The sequence below is a fragment of the Budorcas taxicolor genome, chromosome 7 (assembly GCF_023091745.1).
Source record: "Budorcas taxicolor isolate Tak-1 chromosome 7, Takin1.1, whole genome shotgun sequence".
NCBI lineage: Eukaryota > Metazoa > Chordata > Mammalia > Artiodactyla > Bovidae > Budorcas > Budorcas taxicolor.
In genome coordinates, this window is record NC_068916.1 from 40,831,131 (window position 1) to 40,848,479 (window position 17,349).

Below are 17,349 nucleotides of genomic sequence, written 5' to 3' on the forward strand. Positions count from 1 at the left end.
CCAACCAAATTTTGATTGGATTGTTTGTTTCTCTGGTATTGAGCTTCATGAATTGCTTGCATATTTTGGAGACTAACCCTTTGTTGGTTGTTTCATTTCTATTATTTTCTCCCATTATAAGGGTTGCATTTATATCTTGTTTATAGTTTCCTTTGCTTTGCAAAAGCATTTAAGTTTAATCAAGTCCCCCTTTTTTATTTTTGTTTTTATTTCCATTACTCTAAGAGGTGGGCCAAAGAGGATATTGCTCGATTTATGTCAAAAAGTGTACTGCCTATGTTTTCCTCTAGTAGTTTTAAAGTTTTTGGCCTTACATTTAAGTCTTTAATTAATTTTCTATTTATTTTTGTGTGTGGTATTAGGAAGCGTTCTAGTTTCATTCTTTTACATGTAGCTGTCCAGTTTTCCCAGCACCACTTATTGAAGAGGCTGTGTTTTCTCCATTGTATTTTCTCTCCTCCTTTGCCGAAGATAACGTGCCCATAGGTGCATGGGTTTACCTCTGGGCTTTCTATCTTATTCAGTTGACCCATATTCCAGTTTTGTGCTAGTACTGTACTGTCTTGATGGTCTGAAGAAGGTTGATTCCTCCAGCTCCAGTTTTCTTTCTCAAGTTTGCTTTGGCTATTCAAAGTCATTTGTGTTTCCATACAAGTTGTAAATGTTTTTACTCTTATTCTGTGAACAATGTCATTCATAATTTGATAAAGATTACATTGAATCTGTAGATTGCTTTGGGTAGTATAGTCACTTTATAAGACTGATTCTTCCAATCCAAGAACATGGCATATTTCTCTATCTGTTTGTGTCATCTTTGATTTCTTTCAACAGGTTCTGATAGTTTTATACATGCAGGTCTTTTGTCACATTAGGTAAGTTTATTCTTAAACATTTTATTCTTTTGTTACAATGGTGAATGAAATTATTTCCTTAATTTCTTTTTCCGACTTTTTGTTGTTAGGGTATAGGGATGCTAGGGATTTCTGTATATTAATTTTGTATTCTGTGACTTTACCAAATTCATTGCTTAGCTCTAGTAATTTTCTAGTGGCAGCTTTACAGTTTTCTGGAGAAGGCGATGGCACCCCACTCCAGTACACTTGCCTGGAAAATCCCATGGACGGAGGAGCCTGGTAGGCTGCAGTCCATGGGGTCGCTAAGAGTGAGACACGACTGAGTGACTTTGCTTTCACTTTTCACTTTCATGCATTGGAGAAGGAAATAGCAACCCACTCTAGTGTTCTTGCCTGGAGAATCCCAGGGACGGGGGAGCCTGGTGGGCTGCTGTCTATGCGGTCGCACAGAGTCAGACATGACTGAAGTGACTCAGTAGTAGCAGTACATATAGTATCGGCCCTCTGCAAACAGTAAGAGTTATACTTCTTTTTCAATCTGGATTTCTTTTCTTTTTCTTTGTGATTGACATGGCTAGGACTTCCAAAACTGTGTTGAATAATAGTGATGAGAGTGGCACCCTTGTCTTGTTTCTGATGTTAAAGAAAATGCTTTCAGTTTTCCACCATTGAGAATGTTTGCTGTGGGTTTGCTGTATATGTCCTTTATTATATTGAGGTATGTTCCTTCTATGCCCATTTTCAGGAGCGTTCTTATCATAAATGGGTGTTGAATTTTGTGAAAAGCTTTTTATGCATCTAGAGATTATCATATGGTTTTTATTTTTCACCATGTTTAAATGGTATATACACTGGAGAATCCTTGCATCCCTGGGATTAAACCCCCATTTGATCATGATGTATAATCCTTTTAAGGTGTTGTTGGATTCTGTTTGCTAGTATTTTGTCGAATATATTTTTTTAATTTTTTAATTGGAGGAAAATTACAATGGTTTGTTGATTTCTGCCATACAAAAATGCAAATCAGCTATAATTATACATATGTCACTTCTCTCTTACACTTCCTACCATCCTCTTGTTGAGAATTTTTGCATCTATGTTTTTTCATCAGTAATATTGGCCTGTGATTTTTGTGTGTGTGTGTGTGATATTTTGTCAGGTTTAATATTAGGATGATGGTGGGGTCATAGAATGAGTTTGGGTGTGTTCCTCCCTGTGCAATTTTTGGAATAGCTTGAGAGGGATAGTTGTTAGCTCTTTAGCTGTTTGATAGAATACACCTGTCAAGCCATCTGGCCCTTAACTTTTGACTTTTGGAAGATTTTTGATCACAGTTTTGATCAGCTTGTGATTCGGTTCAGTTCAGTCTCTCAGTCTTGTCCGATGCTTTGTGACCCCATGAGCTGCAGCACGCCAGACCTCCCTGTCTATCACCAACTCCCGGAGTCCACCAAAACCCATGTCCATTGAGTTGGTGATGCCATCCAACCATCTCATCCTCTGTTGTCCCCTTCTCCTACTGCCCTCAATCTTTCCAAGCTTCAGGGTCTTTTCCAATGAGTCAGCTCTTCGCATCAGGTGGCCAAGATATTGTTGTTTCAGCATCAACATCAGCCCTTCCAAAGAAATCCCAGGACTGATCTCCTTTAGGATGGACTGGTTGGATCTCCTTGCAGTCTAAGGGACTCTCAAGAGCCTTCTCCAACACCACAGTTCAAAAGCATCAATTCTTCAGCACTCAGCTTTCTTTATAGTCCAGCTTTCACATCCATACATGACCACTGGACAAACAGCCTTAACCAGATGGGCCTTTGTTGGCAAAGTAATGTCTCTACTTTTCAATATGCTGTCTAGGTTGGTCGTAACTTTCCTTCCAAGGAGTAAGGATCTTTTAATTTCATGGCTGCAATCACCATCTGCAGTGCTTTTGGAGCCCAGAATAATAAAGTCAGCCACTGTTTCTCCATCTATTTCCCATGAAGTGATGGGACCAGATGCCATGATCTTCGTTTTCTGAATGTTGAGCTTTAAGCCAACTTTTTCACTCTCCTCTTTACTTTCATCAAGGGGCTTTTGAGTTCCTCTTCACTTTCTGCCATGAGGGTGGTGTCATCTGCATATCTGAGGTTATTGATATTTCTCCCGGCAATCTTGATTCCAGCTTGTGTTTCTTCCAGTCCAGCGTTTCTCATGATGTACTCTGCATATAAGTTAAATAAGCAGGGTGACAATATACAGCCTTGATGTACTCCTTGTCCTATTTGGAACCAGTCTGTTGTTCCATGTCGAGTTCTAACTGTTGCTTCCTGACCTGCATACAGGTTTCTCAAGAGGCAGGTCAGGTGGTCTGGTATTCCCATCTCTTGAAGAATTTTCCACAGTTTATTGGGATCCACACAGTCAAAGGCTTTGGCATAGTCAATAAAGCAGAAATAGATGTTCTTTAGTCTGTTTATATTTTCTATTTCTTCCTGGTTCAATCTTGAAAGGTTGTGCTTTTCTAAAAGTTTTTCCGTTTCTTCAAGGTTGTCAAATTTATTGGCATTTAGTTGCTGATAGTAGTGTCTTTTGATCCTTTGTAGTTCTGTGTTGTCTGTTGCAACTTCTCCATTTTTGTTTCTTATTTTATTGATATGAGTCTTCCTTTTTTTCCCTCAATGACTCTGGCTAATGGTTTGTCAATTTTGTTTATATTCTTAAAGAACCAGCTTTACGTTTGTTGATCTTTGTTCTTGTTTTCTTAGTATCTTTTGTTTATTAATATTTCTTATCTGGTTTTATGATTCCTTTCTTTCTACTAACTTTGGGGTTTTTGTTTTCTTTTTCCACTTGCTTTAGGTGTAAGTTTAGATTATTTATTTGATGTTTTTTCATTTCTTAAAGTAGGCTTTTATTCCTTTGAACTTCCCTCATAGAAATTTTCCTGCATCCCGTGGGTTGTGAATCATCATGTTTTTACTGTCATTTGTTAGTAGGTATTTGTTTTTTTTAAATTTTCCCTTTTATTTCTTCAGGGACCTCTTGATTTTTAGAAACGTATTGTTTAGCGTCCATGTGTTTGTGTTCTTTACACTTTTTTCCCCCATAATTGATACATAATCTCATAGTGTTGTGGCTCAGAAAAGATGCTTGATACAGTTTCAATTTTCTTACATTTACTGAGAGTTGATTTGTGACCCAAGATGTGATCTGTCCTGGAGGATGTTCCACGTGCATTTGAAAATAATGCGTATTTTGCTGTTTATGGATGGAATGTCCTGAAGATATCAATTAAGCCTGTCTGATCTAATATGTCATTTAAGACTTGTGTTTCCTGCATTAATTTTCTGCCTGGATGATCTGTTCATTGGTCTATGTGGGGTGTTAAAGACCCCTATTATTATTATGCTACTGTTGTTTCCATATTTATGGTTGTTAGCATTTTACTAACGTATTGAGGTGCACCTCTGAAAGTGAAAGTGAAATCGCTCAGTCATGTCTGACTCTTTGTGACCCCACGGACTGTAGCCCACCAGGCTCCTCCATACCTGGGATTCTCCAGGCAAGAATACTGCATTGGGTTGCCATTTCGTTCTCCAGGGGATCTTCCCAACCCAGGGATCGAACCCAGGTCTCCCACATTGCAGGTAGAAGCTTCAACCTCTGAGCCACCAGGGAAGCCCATAAATATTTATAACTGTAATTTCTTCTTGGATTGACCCCTTTTAAATTATGCAGTGTCCTTCTTTATCTCTTAAACAGTTTTTATTAAAAATTTTTTTTAATATGAATATTGTTATTCCAGCGTTCTTTTGATTTCCATTTGCATGGAATATCTTTTTATATCCCCTCATTTTCAGTCTATATGTGTGTTTAGGTCTTAAGTGGGTCTCTTGTAAGCAGCAGGTATATGGTTCTTATTTCTGTGTCCATATATCCAGTCTGTGTGTTTTGATAGGGGCATTTACCTCATTTACATTTGAGGTCATTATCAATATGTACGTTCTTATTGCCATTTTCTTAATTATTTTGGGCTTGATTTTGTGTGTCTTTTTCATTTCTTGTGTTTCTTGCCTACAGAAGATTTTTTTTTAGCATTTGTTGTAATGATGGTTTGGTGGTGCTGAATTCTCTTAGCTTTTCCTTGTCTGTAAAGTTTTTGATTTCTCCATCAAATCTGAGTGATATTATTGCTGGGTAGAGTCATTTTAGTTGTAGGTTTTCCTCTTTTATCACTTTTAATATATCCTGACACTTCCTTCTGGCCTACAGAGTTTCTGGTTCTTTTATATGTTATATTTTGCTTTTCCATTGCTACTTTTCCTCCTTATATTTAGTTTTTGTTAGTTTGATTAATATGTGTCTTGGTGTCTTTCTCCTAGGATTTTCCTGTTTAGGACTCTCTGTGCTTCCTGTAGTTGGGTAGCTATTTCCTGTCAGATGTTAGGGAAAATTTCAACTATCATCTCTCCAAATATTTTCAAAGACTGTTTCTCTTCTTCTTCTGAGACTTTATAATTCAAAAAAAGAAAGTAGCAGAACAATAAAAAAGAGTAATAAATGTAATAAATTTAGAATGCTAACAGATATCCTAGAAAAAATATTAATTTGTTTGAAACAGGCACTGTAGCATAAAACCAAACTCCAAAAACAAAGAAGAAGAAAAAATAATAATAAAAACAAAAGGGAGTGTAACAGGAACAAAGAATAAAAATAAAATGAACTTAGAAAATCAACAGATATATTAGAAAAAATATTTCTACTATATTAGAATAAACAGTACTATTATTGATGAAACAATCCCTTGAGGGTAAAGCTGTACTCCAATAGAAAAGAGAGAGAAAGAAAAGTATATATATATATGTATGCTGTTGTTTAGTCATTCAGTTGTGTCTAATTCTGTGACCCCTTGGACTGTAGCCTGCCAAGCTCCTCTGTCCGTGGGATTTCCCAGGCAAGCATACTGAAGTGGGTTGCCCTTTCCTTCTCCAGGGGATTTTCTGGACCCAGGATTTGAAGCCATGTCTACTACATTGAAAGCAGCTTTTTGATCACTGAACCATTTGGGAAGCCTCTCTCTCTCTATATATATATGTATATAATAACATATATGTGTATATATACATATAATAACATATATGTGTATATACACATATAGTAACATATATATATATATGTGTATATATACACATATATAATGAAAAAAGAGAGAGCAGTACGATAATGGAGTGAAAAATTAAGTTTAGGAAATTAAAAAAGAATAATAGAAAAAAAGTTATATATGAAACAACTACTGGAGGGTAAAACCAAACTCTACTGGCAAAGAGTGAAAAGAAAAGAAAAGAAAAGAAAACAACAGAAAGGCAGAAAATTTGAAAATTTTCTGGCTGTGAAGGGCAGTGCTTAGTTATGGAAGAGCCTAGGATGTGGTGGGATTTAGGGAGAGGTGTAGTTTACCCGGAAGTGAAATCCTCATTCAGGATCCACAGCTCTGGATAATGTACTGGGCGGGGAAGGGGGGCAAGCTTGGGCTCTTTCCAGCTGAGGGGTCCTCTGGAGTGCCTCCAGCTTTGGGTGCCAAAGATTAAGCCCATGCCACCAGGAGGCTCTCTGGGCCTGAGTGGGTGGGGGAACTCCAGGTGGTTCTCTGCTCTTCCACACCTCAAGGTACCCTCCCCCCACCGACCTGGCTCCTTTTCCTCTACCTTGCTTCTTGTACCAGTAGCACCTATACAGGCAGAGAGTGCCCTGAGAGGGCACTCTGGAGGACAGAGAGGGGCCCTGGAGGGTAGAGCCCTCAGTGAGGGCTTGGCCCCGAGGGCAGAGGGGAGCCCAGAGGATTGAGGACTACACCCCAGAGGGTGGACAGCTGGGTCTGGAGGGTGGAAGGGGGCATCCGTAAGATGGAGTGGAACCACAAATGGTGGAGGGCTCAGCCTGGAGGGAGGAAGGGACCTCAGAGGGAGGCGAGCACTCTGTAGGATAGAAGGGGCCCTGGAGGGTGCAGGGATGGGCTCAGAGTGATCCCAGATGGGGGAGAGTGTCCTGGAAGTTGGTGGTCTCAGCTTGGGGTCAGAGGGCTCCTCAGGCCTAGTCAATGGGGGAATGGCAGGTGGTTCCCTGATCTTGAAGCCCCTGAGGAAGCCTCCACTAGCCTGGATTTTCCTCTTCCTTCTTCCCCCTCACATCCCCAGGGCCTACCCAAGTGGAGGAAGCCCTGAAGAATGGAGTGTGCCTTGGAGGACTCTGCTGAGAGGGTGGAGATAGCCCTGGAGGACAGAGGGCCTCCAGAGCATGGAGGACCAGACTCTGGGCCCGAGAAAGATCCCCAGGGCCAAGTGTACAGGGAACTCCAGGGACTTCCTTCAATGGATCCTTCAATTCCCAAGGATTCCATCCCCCTCCCAGCTAAGGTGATGTGCTATTCCTGGCTCCTAAACTGCTTCCCTTTCCACCAGCCACCTCTCAGTTGCACCAGTCCCCTCCACTTTGCATTGACCTCTCACCTTCTGCTCCCCACTACCTGGTACCTGATTGCCCAGGGGCTCCTCCCATGCGCTTGGCCATTGGAGGTCTCCCATCAGCATCTGGTGAGTATCTTAGGTATGAGAGACATGGGACTCCATGTCTTCCCTCTCCACAATCTTGGCTCTACCTTCTATTTTGCCTTATTAATAGTCATATATTTGAAACACTGAGAGTCAAACTTATTTTTGACAATTACAATATTTACCATATTTACTGTATTGACATTTACAATATTTACTATAAACACCTTTTAGGTAAAATATACTGGAAGCAAAGAAAATAATTTCAAAAAATAACTTTTGCTTTATGGATAGTTACTGACTACAGTTATTGTACAAACCAGAGCAGTTAAGCTCAAATTCTACAGCTAAATGTCTGTACTTGGCTTCCCTCATCTCAGGGTCTGATCAGGAACACAGCCAGCAGGGAGTGCCAGTCTGAATTTACTCAGCCTCATGGCTAGAATTAGTGTCCTTGAAAATTGAGGATATGTTACTCAAAGGATACAACCATAAAGTTGGAAGATGAATAAGTTCTGGGGACCTAATGCACAGCCTTGTGATTATAATTAACAATATTACATTATGTACCTAAAATTTGCTAAGTGACTAGATCTTAAATGTTCTTATCATGAAAAAAAAAAAAAAAAGAAAGAAATGGTAATTATGTAATATAATGTGCTGACTATGTCAACAATGTTAAGTATGGTGGTACTTATATTCAATACATAAATGTATCAAATCAATACAACTTAGATTTACATGTTAGGTGTAAGTTATAGCTTGATAAAAAGAAAAAAAATCCTAACAAAGCATCTGACATAGTTAAAATACAATGAGAGAGAAATGCTTCATACATGGGGGGTTTAACCTATAAACCAGACAACTGTCTTCAGTATGGTGTGTCTATCAATTAGAAATACATAATAAGAAATGATGTTCAAAGTTATTATTGAGCATGGTTCAAAGAGCATTTGAATAATCGAGATTTTTATAGTTACTAAGATTACTAAACTATATATGTTTAACCTTCTACTTTAAACAATCCAAACCATCTGCTTCTCTGCCAACTGACAATCCATCATGACATCAGTTTCTGCAACTTAACCTCTAATCTTACTAGGTTGTAAAAATATCAGAACTTCTAATATTTGCTAATTCTTAGTGCCAGTGCCTGTCAGGTCATTCAAGAAATCTGATTTTAGTAACTGCTAGGTAAAGGACCATAAACAACAACAAAAGGACCTATGTCAGGGGAAAAGGTGCCATACAATTTGTTGAAGGAATAGTTTCTGGTCGGCGATAGGGCATTCATGATGAGTATGCTAATGAAAGGTTGAACATTTGCATTCTGGATGGAGAAAATGAGGCCACAGATCTGTACACAGATTGTTAAGCCAAATTACATCATTCATTGTTCAGGAAAATGTTTTCAATTAGGTCTTGAATCTAAAAGAGATGTAAAAAAGACCTCCTCAAGTTCTTGCACTGTTAGCTTTGGCTCTTGTATCTTTCAGTGTTCCTGATTATTTCTGGACAGTAGCACTGGAAGAAAAACACTGAGTTGTAACATAAGTTGTAATTTATAGCTCAACATTCAGAAAACTAAGATCATGGCATCTGGTCCCATCACTTTCATGACAAATAGATGGGGAAACAGTGGAAACAGTGGCAGATTTTATTTTGGGGATCTCCAAATTCACTGCAGATGGTGACTACAGCCATGAAATTAAAAGATGCTTACTCTTTGGAAGAAAAGTTATGGCCAAACTGGACAACATATTAAAAAGCAGAGACATTACTTTTCCAGCAAAGGTCCATCTAGTCAAGGTTTTGGTGTTTCTAGTAGTCATGTATGCATGTGAGAGTTGGACTATAAAAAAAGCTGAATGCCGAAGAATTGATGCTTTTGAACTGTGGTGTTGAAGGCTCTTGAGAGTCCCTTGGACTGCAAGGAGATCCAACCAGTCCATCCTAAAGGAGATCAGTCCTGGGTGTTCATTGGAATGACTGATGCTGAAGCTGAAGCTCCAATACTTTGGCCACTTGATGTGAAGAACTGACTCATTTGAAAAGACCCTAATGCTGGGAAAGATTGAAGGCAGGAGGAGAAGGGGATGACAGAGGATGGTTGGATGGCATCACCAACTCAATGGACATGAGTTTTAGTAAACTCTGGGAGTTGGTGATGGACAGGGAGGCCTGGAGTGCTGCAGTTCTTGGGGTCGCAAAGAGATGGACATGATTGAGTGACTGAACTGAGCTGAACTGTAATATAGATATTTAGGCAAGTTATGTCATAAAGGGAAATTTTACTTCTATGTTTCAAAATATGTTGTGGCAACAAAGGTACACTTTCCACAAGTTTCAGACGAGGATCAGTTAAGATAATTATAACTTTCTTGAAATCATCATTATCATCATCATCATCATCATCATCATGTCAGGCAATTGTAATGGAGGAAATCTTTCCATCTGCCTCTCTCTACTTAAGCTTAGTGACTGAGGCCCTATAAATTAAACTGACAATAGATTAAGAGAAGGAAAGATATGCAAATTTATTAAATTTTAATTTTATATCTATGGGGGGCATTTTTTTGGAAAGTGAATATCCAAAGGAGAAGTGAGATATGAGAGCTTACATATCTTAACAGGGAAAAAGGGAGAGAACAAACACTACTTGCTGCTGCTGCTGCTGCTAAGTCGCTTCAGTTGTGTCCGACTCTGTGCGACCCCATAGATGGCAGCCCACCAGGCTCCCCTGTCCCTGGGATTCTCCAGGCAAGAACACTGGAGTGGGTTGCCATTTCCTTCTCCAGTGCATGAAAGTGAAAAGTGAAAGTAAAGTCGCTCAGTCGTGCCCGACTCTTAGTGACCCCATGGACTGCAGCCTACCAGGCTCCTTCGTCCATGGGATTTTCCAGGCAAGAGTACTGGAGTGGGTTGCCATTGCCTTCTCCAAACACTACTTACCAGACAGCAAATGAATTTTAGGTTCTTAGGAGAATAATGGGGGGTATGATAGATGATGACAATGTCTGTTTGAATGTGATGATGACTTCTTATCTCGTTTCCTTTGATGATTCAATCCTCCCTGTGATAAAACTCCCAGGGAGGGGATTTACTACAAATGAATTCTTTCTTTGAAGAAATTCTTTCTTTGTGTTTAAGTAGATAAGGGGAGCTCAAAGAAAGCTTTTTCCTGCATTTATTGATTATAAAATATCTTCATTACACCAAAGTGGCATATTATGATCTCCTATACAATCATTATTTTATCTTTTCTCAAAATCGAGATAACTTTTTTCCCATATGATGAAAATAACAAAATTTAAATTTAGTCAAGCAATGACATTAAAAACATTTTAAACCAAGTATCTGCTTTGTTGATCTGTTGACTTTTCCAGTAATCAATTTTCATCTTATTGGTCTGTCCTTCCACATAAAATAATCGAGTTAGCTTTGAGAGTCAGTTTCTTTACCCAGGTCTTGGGTAAGAAACCATTTTGGTTCCAGTATTATCTACAAATAAGCAGGGACTAGCTGTTAACAGATTGGAGAAGGCAGTGGCACCCCACTCCAGTATTCTTGCCTGGAAAATCCCATGGATGAAGAAGCCTGGTAGGCTGCAATCCATGGGGTCGCTAAGAGTCGGACATGACTGAACGACTTCACTTTCACCTTTCACTTTCATGCATTGGAGAAGAAAATGGTAACCCACTCCAGTGTTCTTGCCTGGAGAATCCCAGGGACAGGGGAGTCTGATGGGCTGCCGTCTATGGGGTCGCACAGAGTCAGACATGACTGAAGTGACTTAGCAGCAGCAGCTGTTAACAGATAAGAATCTTCTTTCATCTCACATGCATGGTCTAGCTCCAAGCTTTACGGAAGTAACCGATACCAAATCTCCCACACGGATGGCTGATGTAATTTAATGTTGCAAACATCACTATTTTCATAGAGGGAAATTTCCAGTTAACATTAGAAATTTTAAACAAACATTATCAGCAATGTAAAGATTTATTTGTAAAAAATGCTAATTGTAGCATTATTATAATAGAAATACTGAAGTAACCAAAAAAATAAAAAAAAGAGAGAGAGAGAGAAAGAGAGAGAGAGAGAGAAAAGACCAAAAAACAATCATTACATGGTTATATAATGGGGTACTTTGTATCATTAGTAATGATATTATGAAAATGTAATAACAGTCATCCTAAAAAGAACTTTACACAGAATATTATAAGATACTGATGAAAGAAATCAAAGATGACATAAATAGATGGAAAGACAGTCCATGTTCCTGGGTAGGAAGAATCAATATTGTGAAAATGACTATACTACCAAAGACAATCTACAGATTCAATGCAATCCCTATCAAATTACCAATGACATTTATCACAGAGCTAGAACAAAAAATTTCAAAATACATATGTAAATACAAAAGACCACGAACAGCCAAAGTAGTCTTGAGAAAGAAGAATGGAGCTCGAGGAATCAACCTTCCTGGCTTCAAATTATACTACAAAGCTACAGTCATCAAGGCAGTATGGTACTGGCACAGAAACAGAAATATAGACCAATGGAAGAAGATAGAAAGCTCAGAAATAAACCCATGCACCTTATAGGTATCTTATTTTTGACAAAGGAGGCAAGAATATGCAATGGGGCAAAGGTAGCATCTTCAATAAATGGTGCTGGGAAAACGGGACAGCTACATGTAAAAGAATGAAATTAGAACACTTTCTAACACCATACACAAAGATAAACTCAAAATGGATTAAAAACCTAAATGTAAGACCGGAGACTATAAAACTCTTAGAGGAAAACATAAGCAGACCACTCGATGACAGAAATCAAAGCAAGATCACCACCCAAGGTAATGGAAATAAAAATAAAAGTAAACAGATGGAATCTGATTAAACTTAAAAGCTTTTGCACAGCAAAGGAAACTATAAACAAGGTGAAAAGACAGCCCTCAGAATGGGAGAAAATAATAGCAAATGAAATAACTGACAAAGGATTAATTTCCAAAATATGCAAGTAACTCATACAACTCAATGCTAGAAAAACAAACAACCCAATCAAAAAGTGGGAAAGAGACCTAAAGAGACATTTGTCCAGAGAAGACATACAGATGGCTAACAAACAAATGAAAAGATGCTCAACATCGCTCATTATTAGAGAAATGCAAATCAAAACCACAATGAGATATCACTTCAAACCAGTCAGAAAGACCAACATCAAAAAGTCTACAAACAGTAAATGTTTGAGGGGGTGTGGAGAAAAGGGAACACTCTTGCACTGTTGGTGGGAATGTAAATTGATACAGCCACTATGGAAGATGGTATGGAGATTCCTTAAAAAACTAGGAATAAAAGCACCATATGACGCAGCAATCCCACTCCTACATATATACCCTGAGGAAACTAGTGTTTCATTGCAGCACTATTTACAATAGCTAGAACATGGAAGCAACCTAGATGTCCATCGACAGATGAATGGATACAGAAGTTGTGGTTCATATACACAATGGAATACGCAGTTCAGTACAGTCAGTCAGTCGTGTCCGACTCTTTGCGACCCCATGAATCACAGCACGCCAGGCCTCCCTGTCCGTCACCAACTCCCAGAGTTCACTCAGACTCACGTCCATTGCGTCAGTGATGCCATCCAGCCATCTCGTCCTCTGTCGTCCCCTTCTCCTCCTGTCCCCAATCCCTCCCAGCTTCAGAGTCTTTTCCAAAGAGTCAACTCTTCACATGAGGTGGCCAAAGTACTGGAGTTTCACCTTTAGCATCATTCCTTCCAAAGAAATCCCAGGGCTGATCTCCTTCAGAATGGACAGGTTGGATCTCCTTACAGTCCAAGGGACTCTCAAGAGTCTTCTCCAACACCACAGTTTAAAAGCATCAATTCTTCAGCGCTCAGCCTTCTTCACAGTCCAACTCTCACATCCATACATGACCACAGAAAAAACCATAGCCCTGACTAGATAGACCTTAGTCAGCAAAGTAAAGTCTCTGCTTTTGAATATGCTATCTAGGTTGGTCATAACTTTCCTTCCAAGGAATAAGTGTCTTTTAATTTCATGGCTTCAATCACCATCTGTAGTGACTTTGGAGCACAGAAAAATTAAGTCTGACACTGTTTCCACTGTTTCCCCATCTATTTCCCATGAAGTGATGGGACCGGATGCCATGATCTTCATTTTCTGAATGTTGAACTTTAAGCCAACTTTTTCACTCTCCTCTTTCACTTTCATCAAGAGGCTTTTTAGTTCCTCTTCACTTTCTGCCATAAAGGTGGTGTGGCATATCTGAGGTTATTGATGTTTCTCCCGGCAATCTTGATTCCAGCTTGTGTTTCTTCCAGTCCAAAGTTTCTCATGATGTACTCTGCATATAAGTTAAATAATCAGGGTGACAATATACAGCCTTGATGTACTCCTTTTCCTATTTGGAACCAGTCTGTTGTTCCATGTCCAGTTCTAACTGTTGCTTTCTGACCTGCATACAGATTTTTCAAGAGGCAGGTCAGGTGGTCTTGTATTCCCATCTCTTTCAGAATTTCCCACAGTTTATTGTGATGCACACAGTCAAAGGCTTTGGCATAGCCAATCAAGCAGAAATAGATGTTTTTCTGGAACTCCTTTGCTTCTTCCATGATCCAGTGGATGTTGGCAATTTGATTTCTGGTTCCTCTGCCTTTTCTAAAACCAGCTTGAACATCAGGAAGTTCACGGTTCACGTATTGCTGAAGCCTGGCTTGGAGAATTTTGAGCATTACTTTACTAGCATGTGAGATGAGTGCAATTGTGCAGTAGTTTGAACATTCTTTGGCATTGCCTTTCTCTGGGATTGGAATGAAAACTGACCTTTTCCAGTCCTGGGCCACTGCTGAGTTTTCCAAATTTGCTGGCATATTGAGTGCAGCACTTTCACGGCATCATCTTTCAGGATTTGAAACAGCTCAACTGGAATGCCATCACCTCCATTAGCTTTGTTCATAGTGATGCTTTCTAAGGCCCACTTGACTTCACATCCCAGGTTGTCTGGCTCTAGGTGAGTGATCACACCATCGTGATTATCTAGGTTGTGAAGATCTTTTTGTACAGTTCTTCTGTGTATTCTTGCCACCTCTTCTTAATATCTTCTGCTTCTGTTAGGTCCATACCATTTCTGTCCTTTATTGAGCCCATCTTTGCATGAAGTGTTCCCTTGGTATCTCTAATTTTCTTGACGAGATCTCTAGTCTTTCCCATTCTGTTGTTTTCCTCTATTTCTTTTCATTGATCGCTGAAGAAGGTTTTCTTATCTCTTCTTGCTATTCTTTGGAACTCTGCATTCAGATGCTTATATCTTTCCTTTTGTCCTTTGTTTTTCATCTCTCTTCTTTTCACAGCTATTTGTAAGGCCTCCCCAGACAGCCATTTTGCTTTTTTGCATGTCTTTTCCTCGGGGATGGTCTTGATCCCTGTCTCCTGTACAATGTGACGAATCTCATTCTATAGTTCATCAGGCACTCAATCTATCAGATCTAGGCCCTTAAATCCTTTTCTCACTTCCACTGTATAATCATAAGGGATTTGATTTAGGTCATACCTGAATGATCTAGTTGTTTTCCCTACTTTCTTCAATTTAAGTCTGAATTTGGTAATAAGGAGTTCATGATCTGAGCCACAGTCAGTTCCTGGTCTTGTTTTTGTTGACTGTATAGAGCTTCTCCATATTTGGCTGCAAAGAATATAATCAGTTACTCAGCCATAAAAGGAACACATTTGAGTCAGTTCTGATGAGGTAGATGAACCTAGAACGTATTATACAGAGTGAAATGAGTCAGAAAGAGAAAGATAAATATTGCATTCTAATGCATATATGGGGAAGGAAATGGCAGGCCACTCCAGTATTCTTGCCTGGAGAATCCCAGGGACAAGGGAGCCTGGTTGGCTGCTGTCTATGGGGTCGCACAGAGTCAGACATGACTGAAGTGACTTAGCAGCAGCAGCAATGCATAGATACAGAATATAGAAATATGGCCCTGAAGATTTTATTTACAGGGAGCAACGGAGAAATACACATAGGGAATAGACTTATGGACATGGGGAGAGGGGAGGAGAGGGTAAAATGTAGGGAAAGAGTAACATGGAAACTTACATTACCATATATAAAACAGCCAATGGGAATTTGCTGTATGGCTCAGGAAACTCAAACATGGGCTCTGTATCAACCTAGAGGTGTGGGTGGGGAGGGGGATGGGAGGGAGGTTCAAAAGGGAGGGGTTATATGTATACATATGGCTGATTCATGTTGAGGTTTGATAGAAAACAACAAAATTCTGTAAAACAATTATCCTTCAATAAAAAAATAAATTGAAAAAAGAACAGTCATCCTAACTGGTTTGAGGTGAAATCTCATTGTGATTTTGATTTGCATTCCCCTAATGAGTAGTGATGGTGAGTGTCTTTTCACATAACTGTTGGACATCTGTAAGACATCTTCAGAGAAATGTCTACTCAAATACTTTGCCTATTCTTTTATTTGGCTACTTATTTTTCATTATTATTTCTGTTATTGAGTTGTATGAGTTTCTTACGTATTTTGGAAATTACCTCTTTATCAGATACATAGTTTGCAATTATTTTTTCTTTTCTGTAGGTTGTCTGTAGGTTGCCTTTTCCCTCTGTTGACTGTTATAACGTAATGCTATAGTTAACCAAAAGGTATTGTACACTTAAAATTTTGTTAAAAGTGTAGATCTCATGTTAACACATGCAAACACACACCCACATGCAAACACCAACAGGATGTAAGGAAATTTTGGAGGTGATGGCTAGTTTTATTTGCCTGATTGTGGGGATGGTATTGAGTATATATGTGTGCCTGCTAAGTTGCTTCAGTCGTGTTTGACTCTTTGCGACCCCATGACATAGCCTATGAGGCTCCTCTGTCCATGGGGATTCTCCAGACAAGAATACTGGAATGGGTTGGCATGCCCTCCTCCAGGGGATCTTCCAGATTCAGGGTTTGAACCCACATTGACTCTTATGTCTCCTGCATTGGCAGGTGGGTTCTTTACCACTAGTGCTATACTTGTATCTGACTCTTTGCAACTCTATGGACTGTAGCCCACCAGGCTCCTCTATCCATAGGATTTTTCAAGCAAGTATACTGGAGTGGGTTTCCATTTTCCGCTTCAAGAAATCTTCCTGACCCAGCAATTGAACCTCCATCTCCTGTGTCTCCTGCATTGCAGGTGGATTCTTTACCCTTTAAATCCTTCTCTTTTTCCTGATAGACTCATGCTAGTGTGAGCAGAGGGGAACCTAAAGAGGCTGAAGAAACTGGAGACCTTGGGTGATACCTCATCTCCATCACTCAGTGTCTGGCTCCCAGTGGGGACCTACTTAAGCATTTAGGGACTGATGAGTTTGCTGCTGCTGCTACTGCTAATGAGTAATAAATGGTTTATGGCACTGGTTCTCAAATCTTAGCAGGCAATAGGAGGAACACATCCCAAGAGTCTCTGATTCAGCAGGTGTGAGCTGGGGCCTGAAAATTTGTATCTCTAACAAATTCTCAGGTGACATGGATGCTCTTGGTCTGGAACCATGCTTTGAGAATCCCTGGTCTAGCACTGTGTTCCTTAAAGGATCAGCAGGAGTGGCATTTACCCAAGAGTTTGTTAGAAAGGCAGATTATTGACCCCAGCTTGACAATCAGAATCTGCATTTACAAGATCATCAGATGATTATTATAGATGTGAAAGTTTGGGAAGCAGGGCTTTAGTACACAGGTTCTCAAATATGAATTGGGTAAACCATAAACGCAGAATGAGATGTGTGACAATCTTGTTGCAAATATATTTTTCTCACAACTGTGGCTGAAACATAAACTAGAATTTAGAAATTTCTGAACCAGAATTTGGGCTTTCCCGGTGACTCAATGCAGGATCTGCCTGCAATGCAGAAGCCACAGGAGACATGGGCTCAA

The 17,349-nt window shown here is 39.5% G+C and overlaps 1 protein-coding gene across 1 annotated transcript in view; it reads left to right on the plus strand.

The window, feature by feature from the left end:
• Positions 1-7,057: 7,057 nt before the first annotated feature.
• Positions 7,058-17,349, plus strand: part of GCSAML (germinal center associated signaling and motility like) — a 57,829-nt gene continuing 47,537 nt past the window's right edge. The window contains exon 1 of the mRNA XM_052643496.1: positions 7,058-7,173. Within this exon, the coding sequence (XP_052499456.1) occupies positions 7,058-7,173 (116 nt within the window). The remainder of the gene's footprint in view (positions 7,174-17,349) is intronic.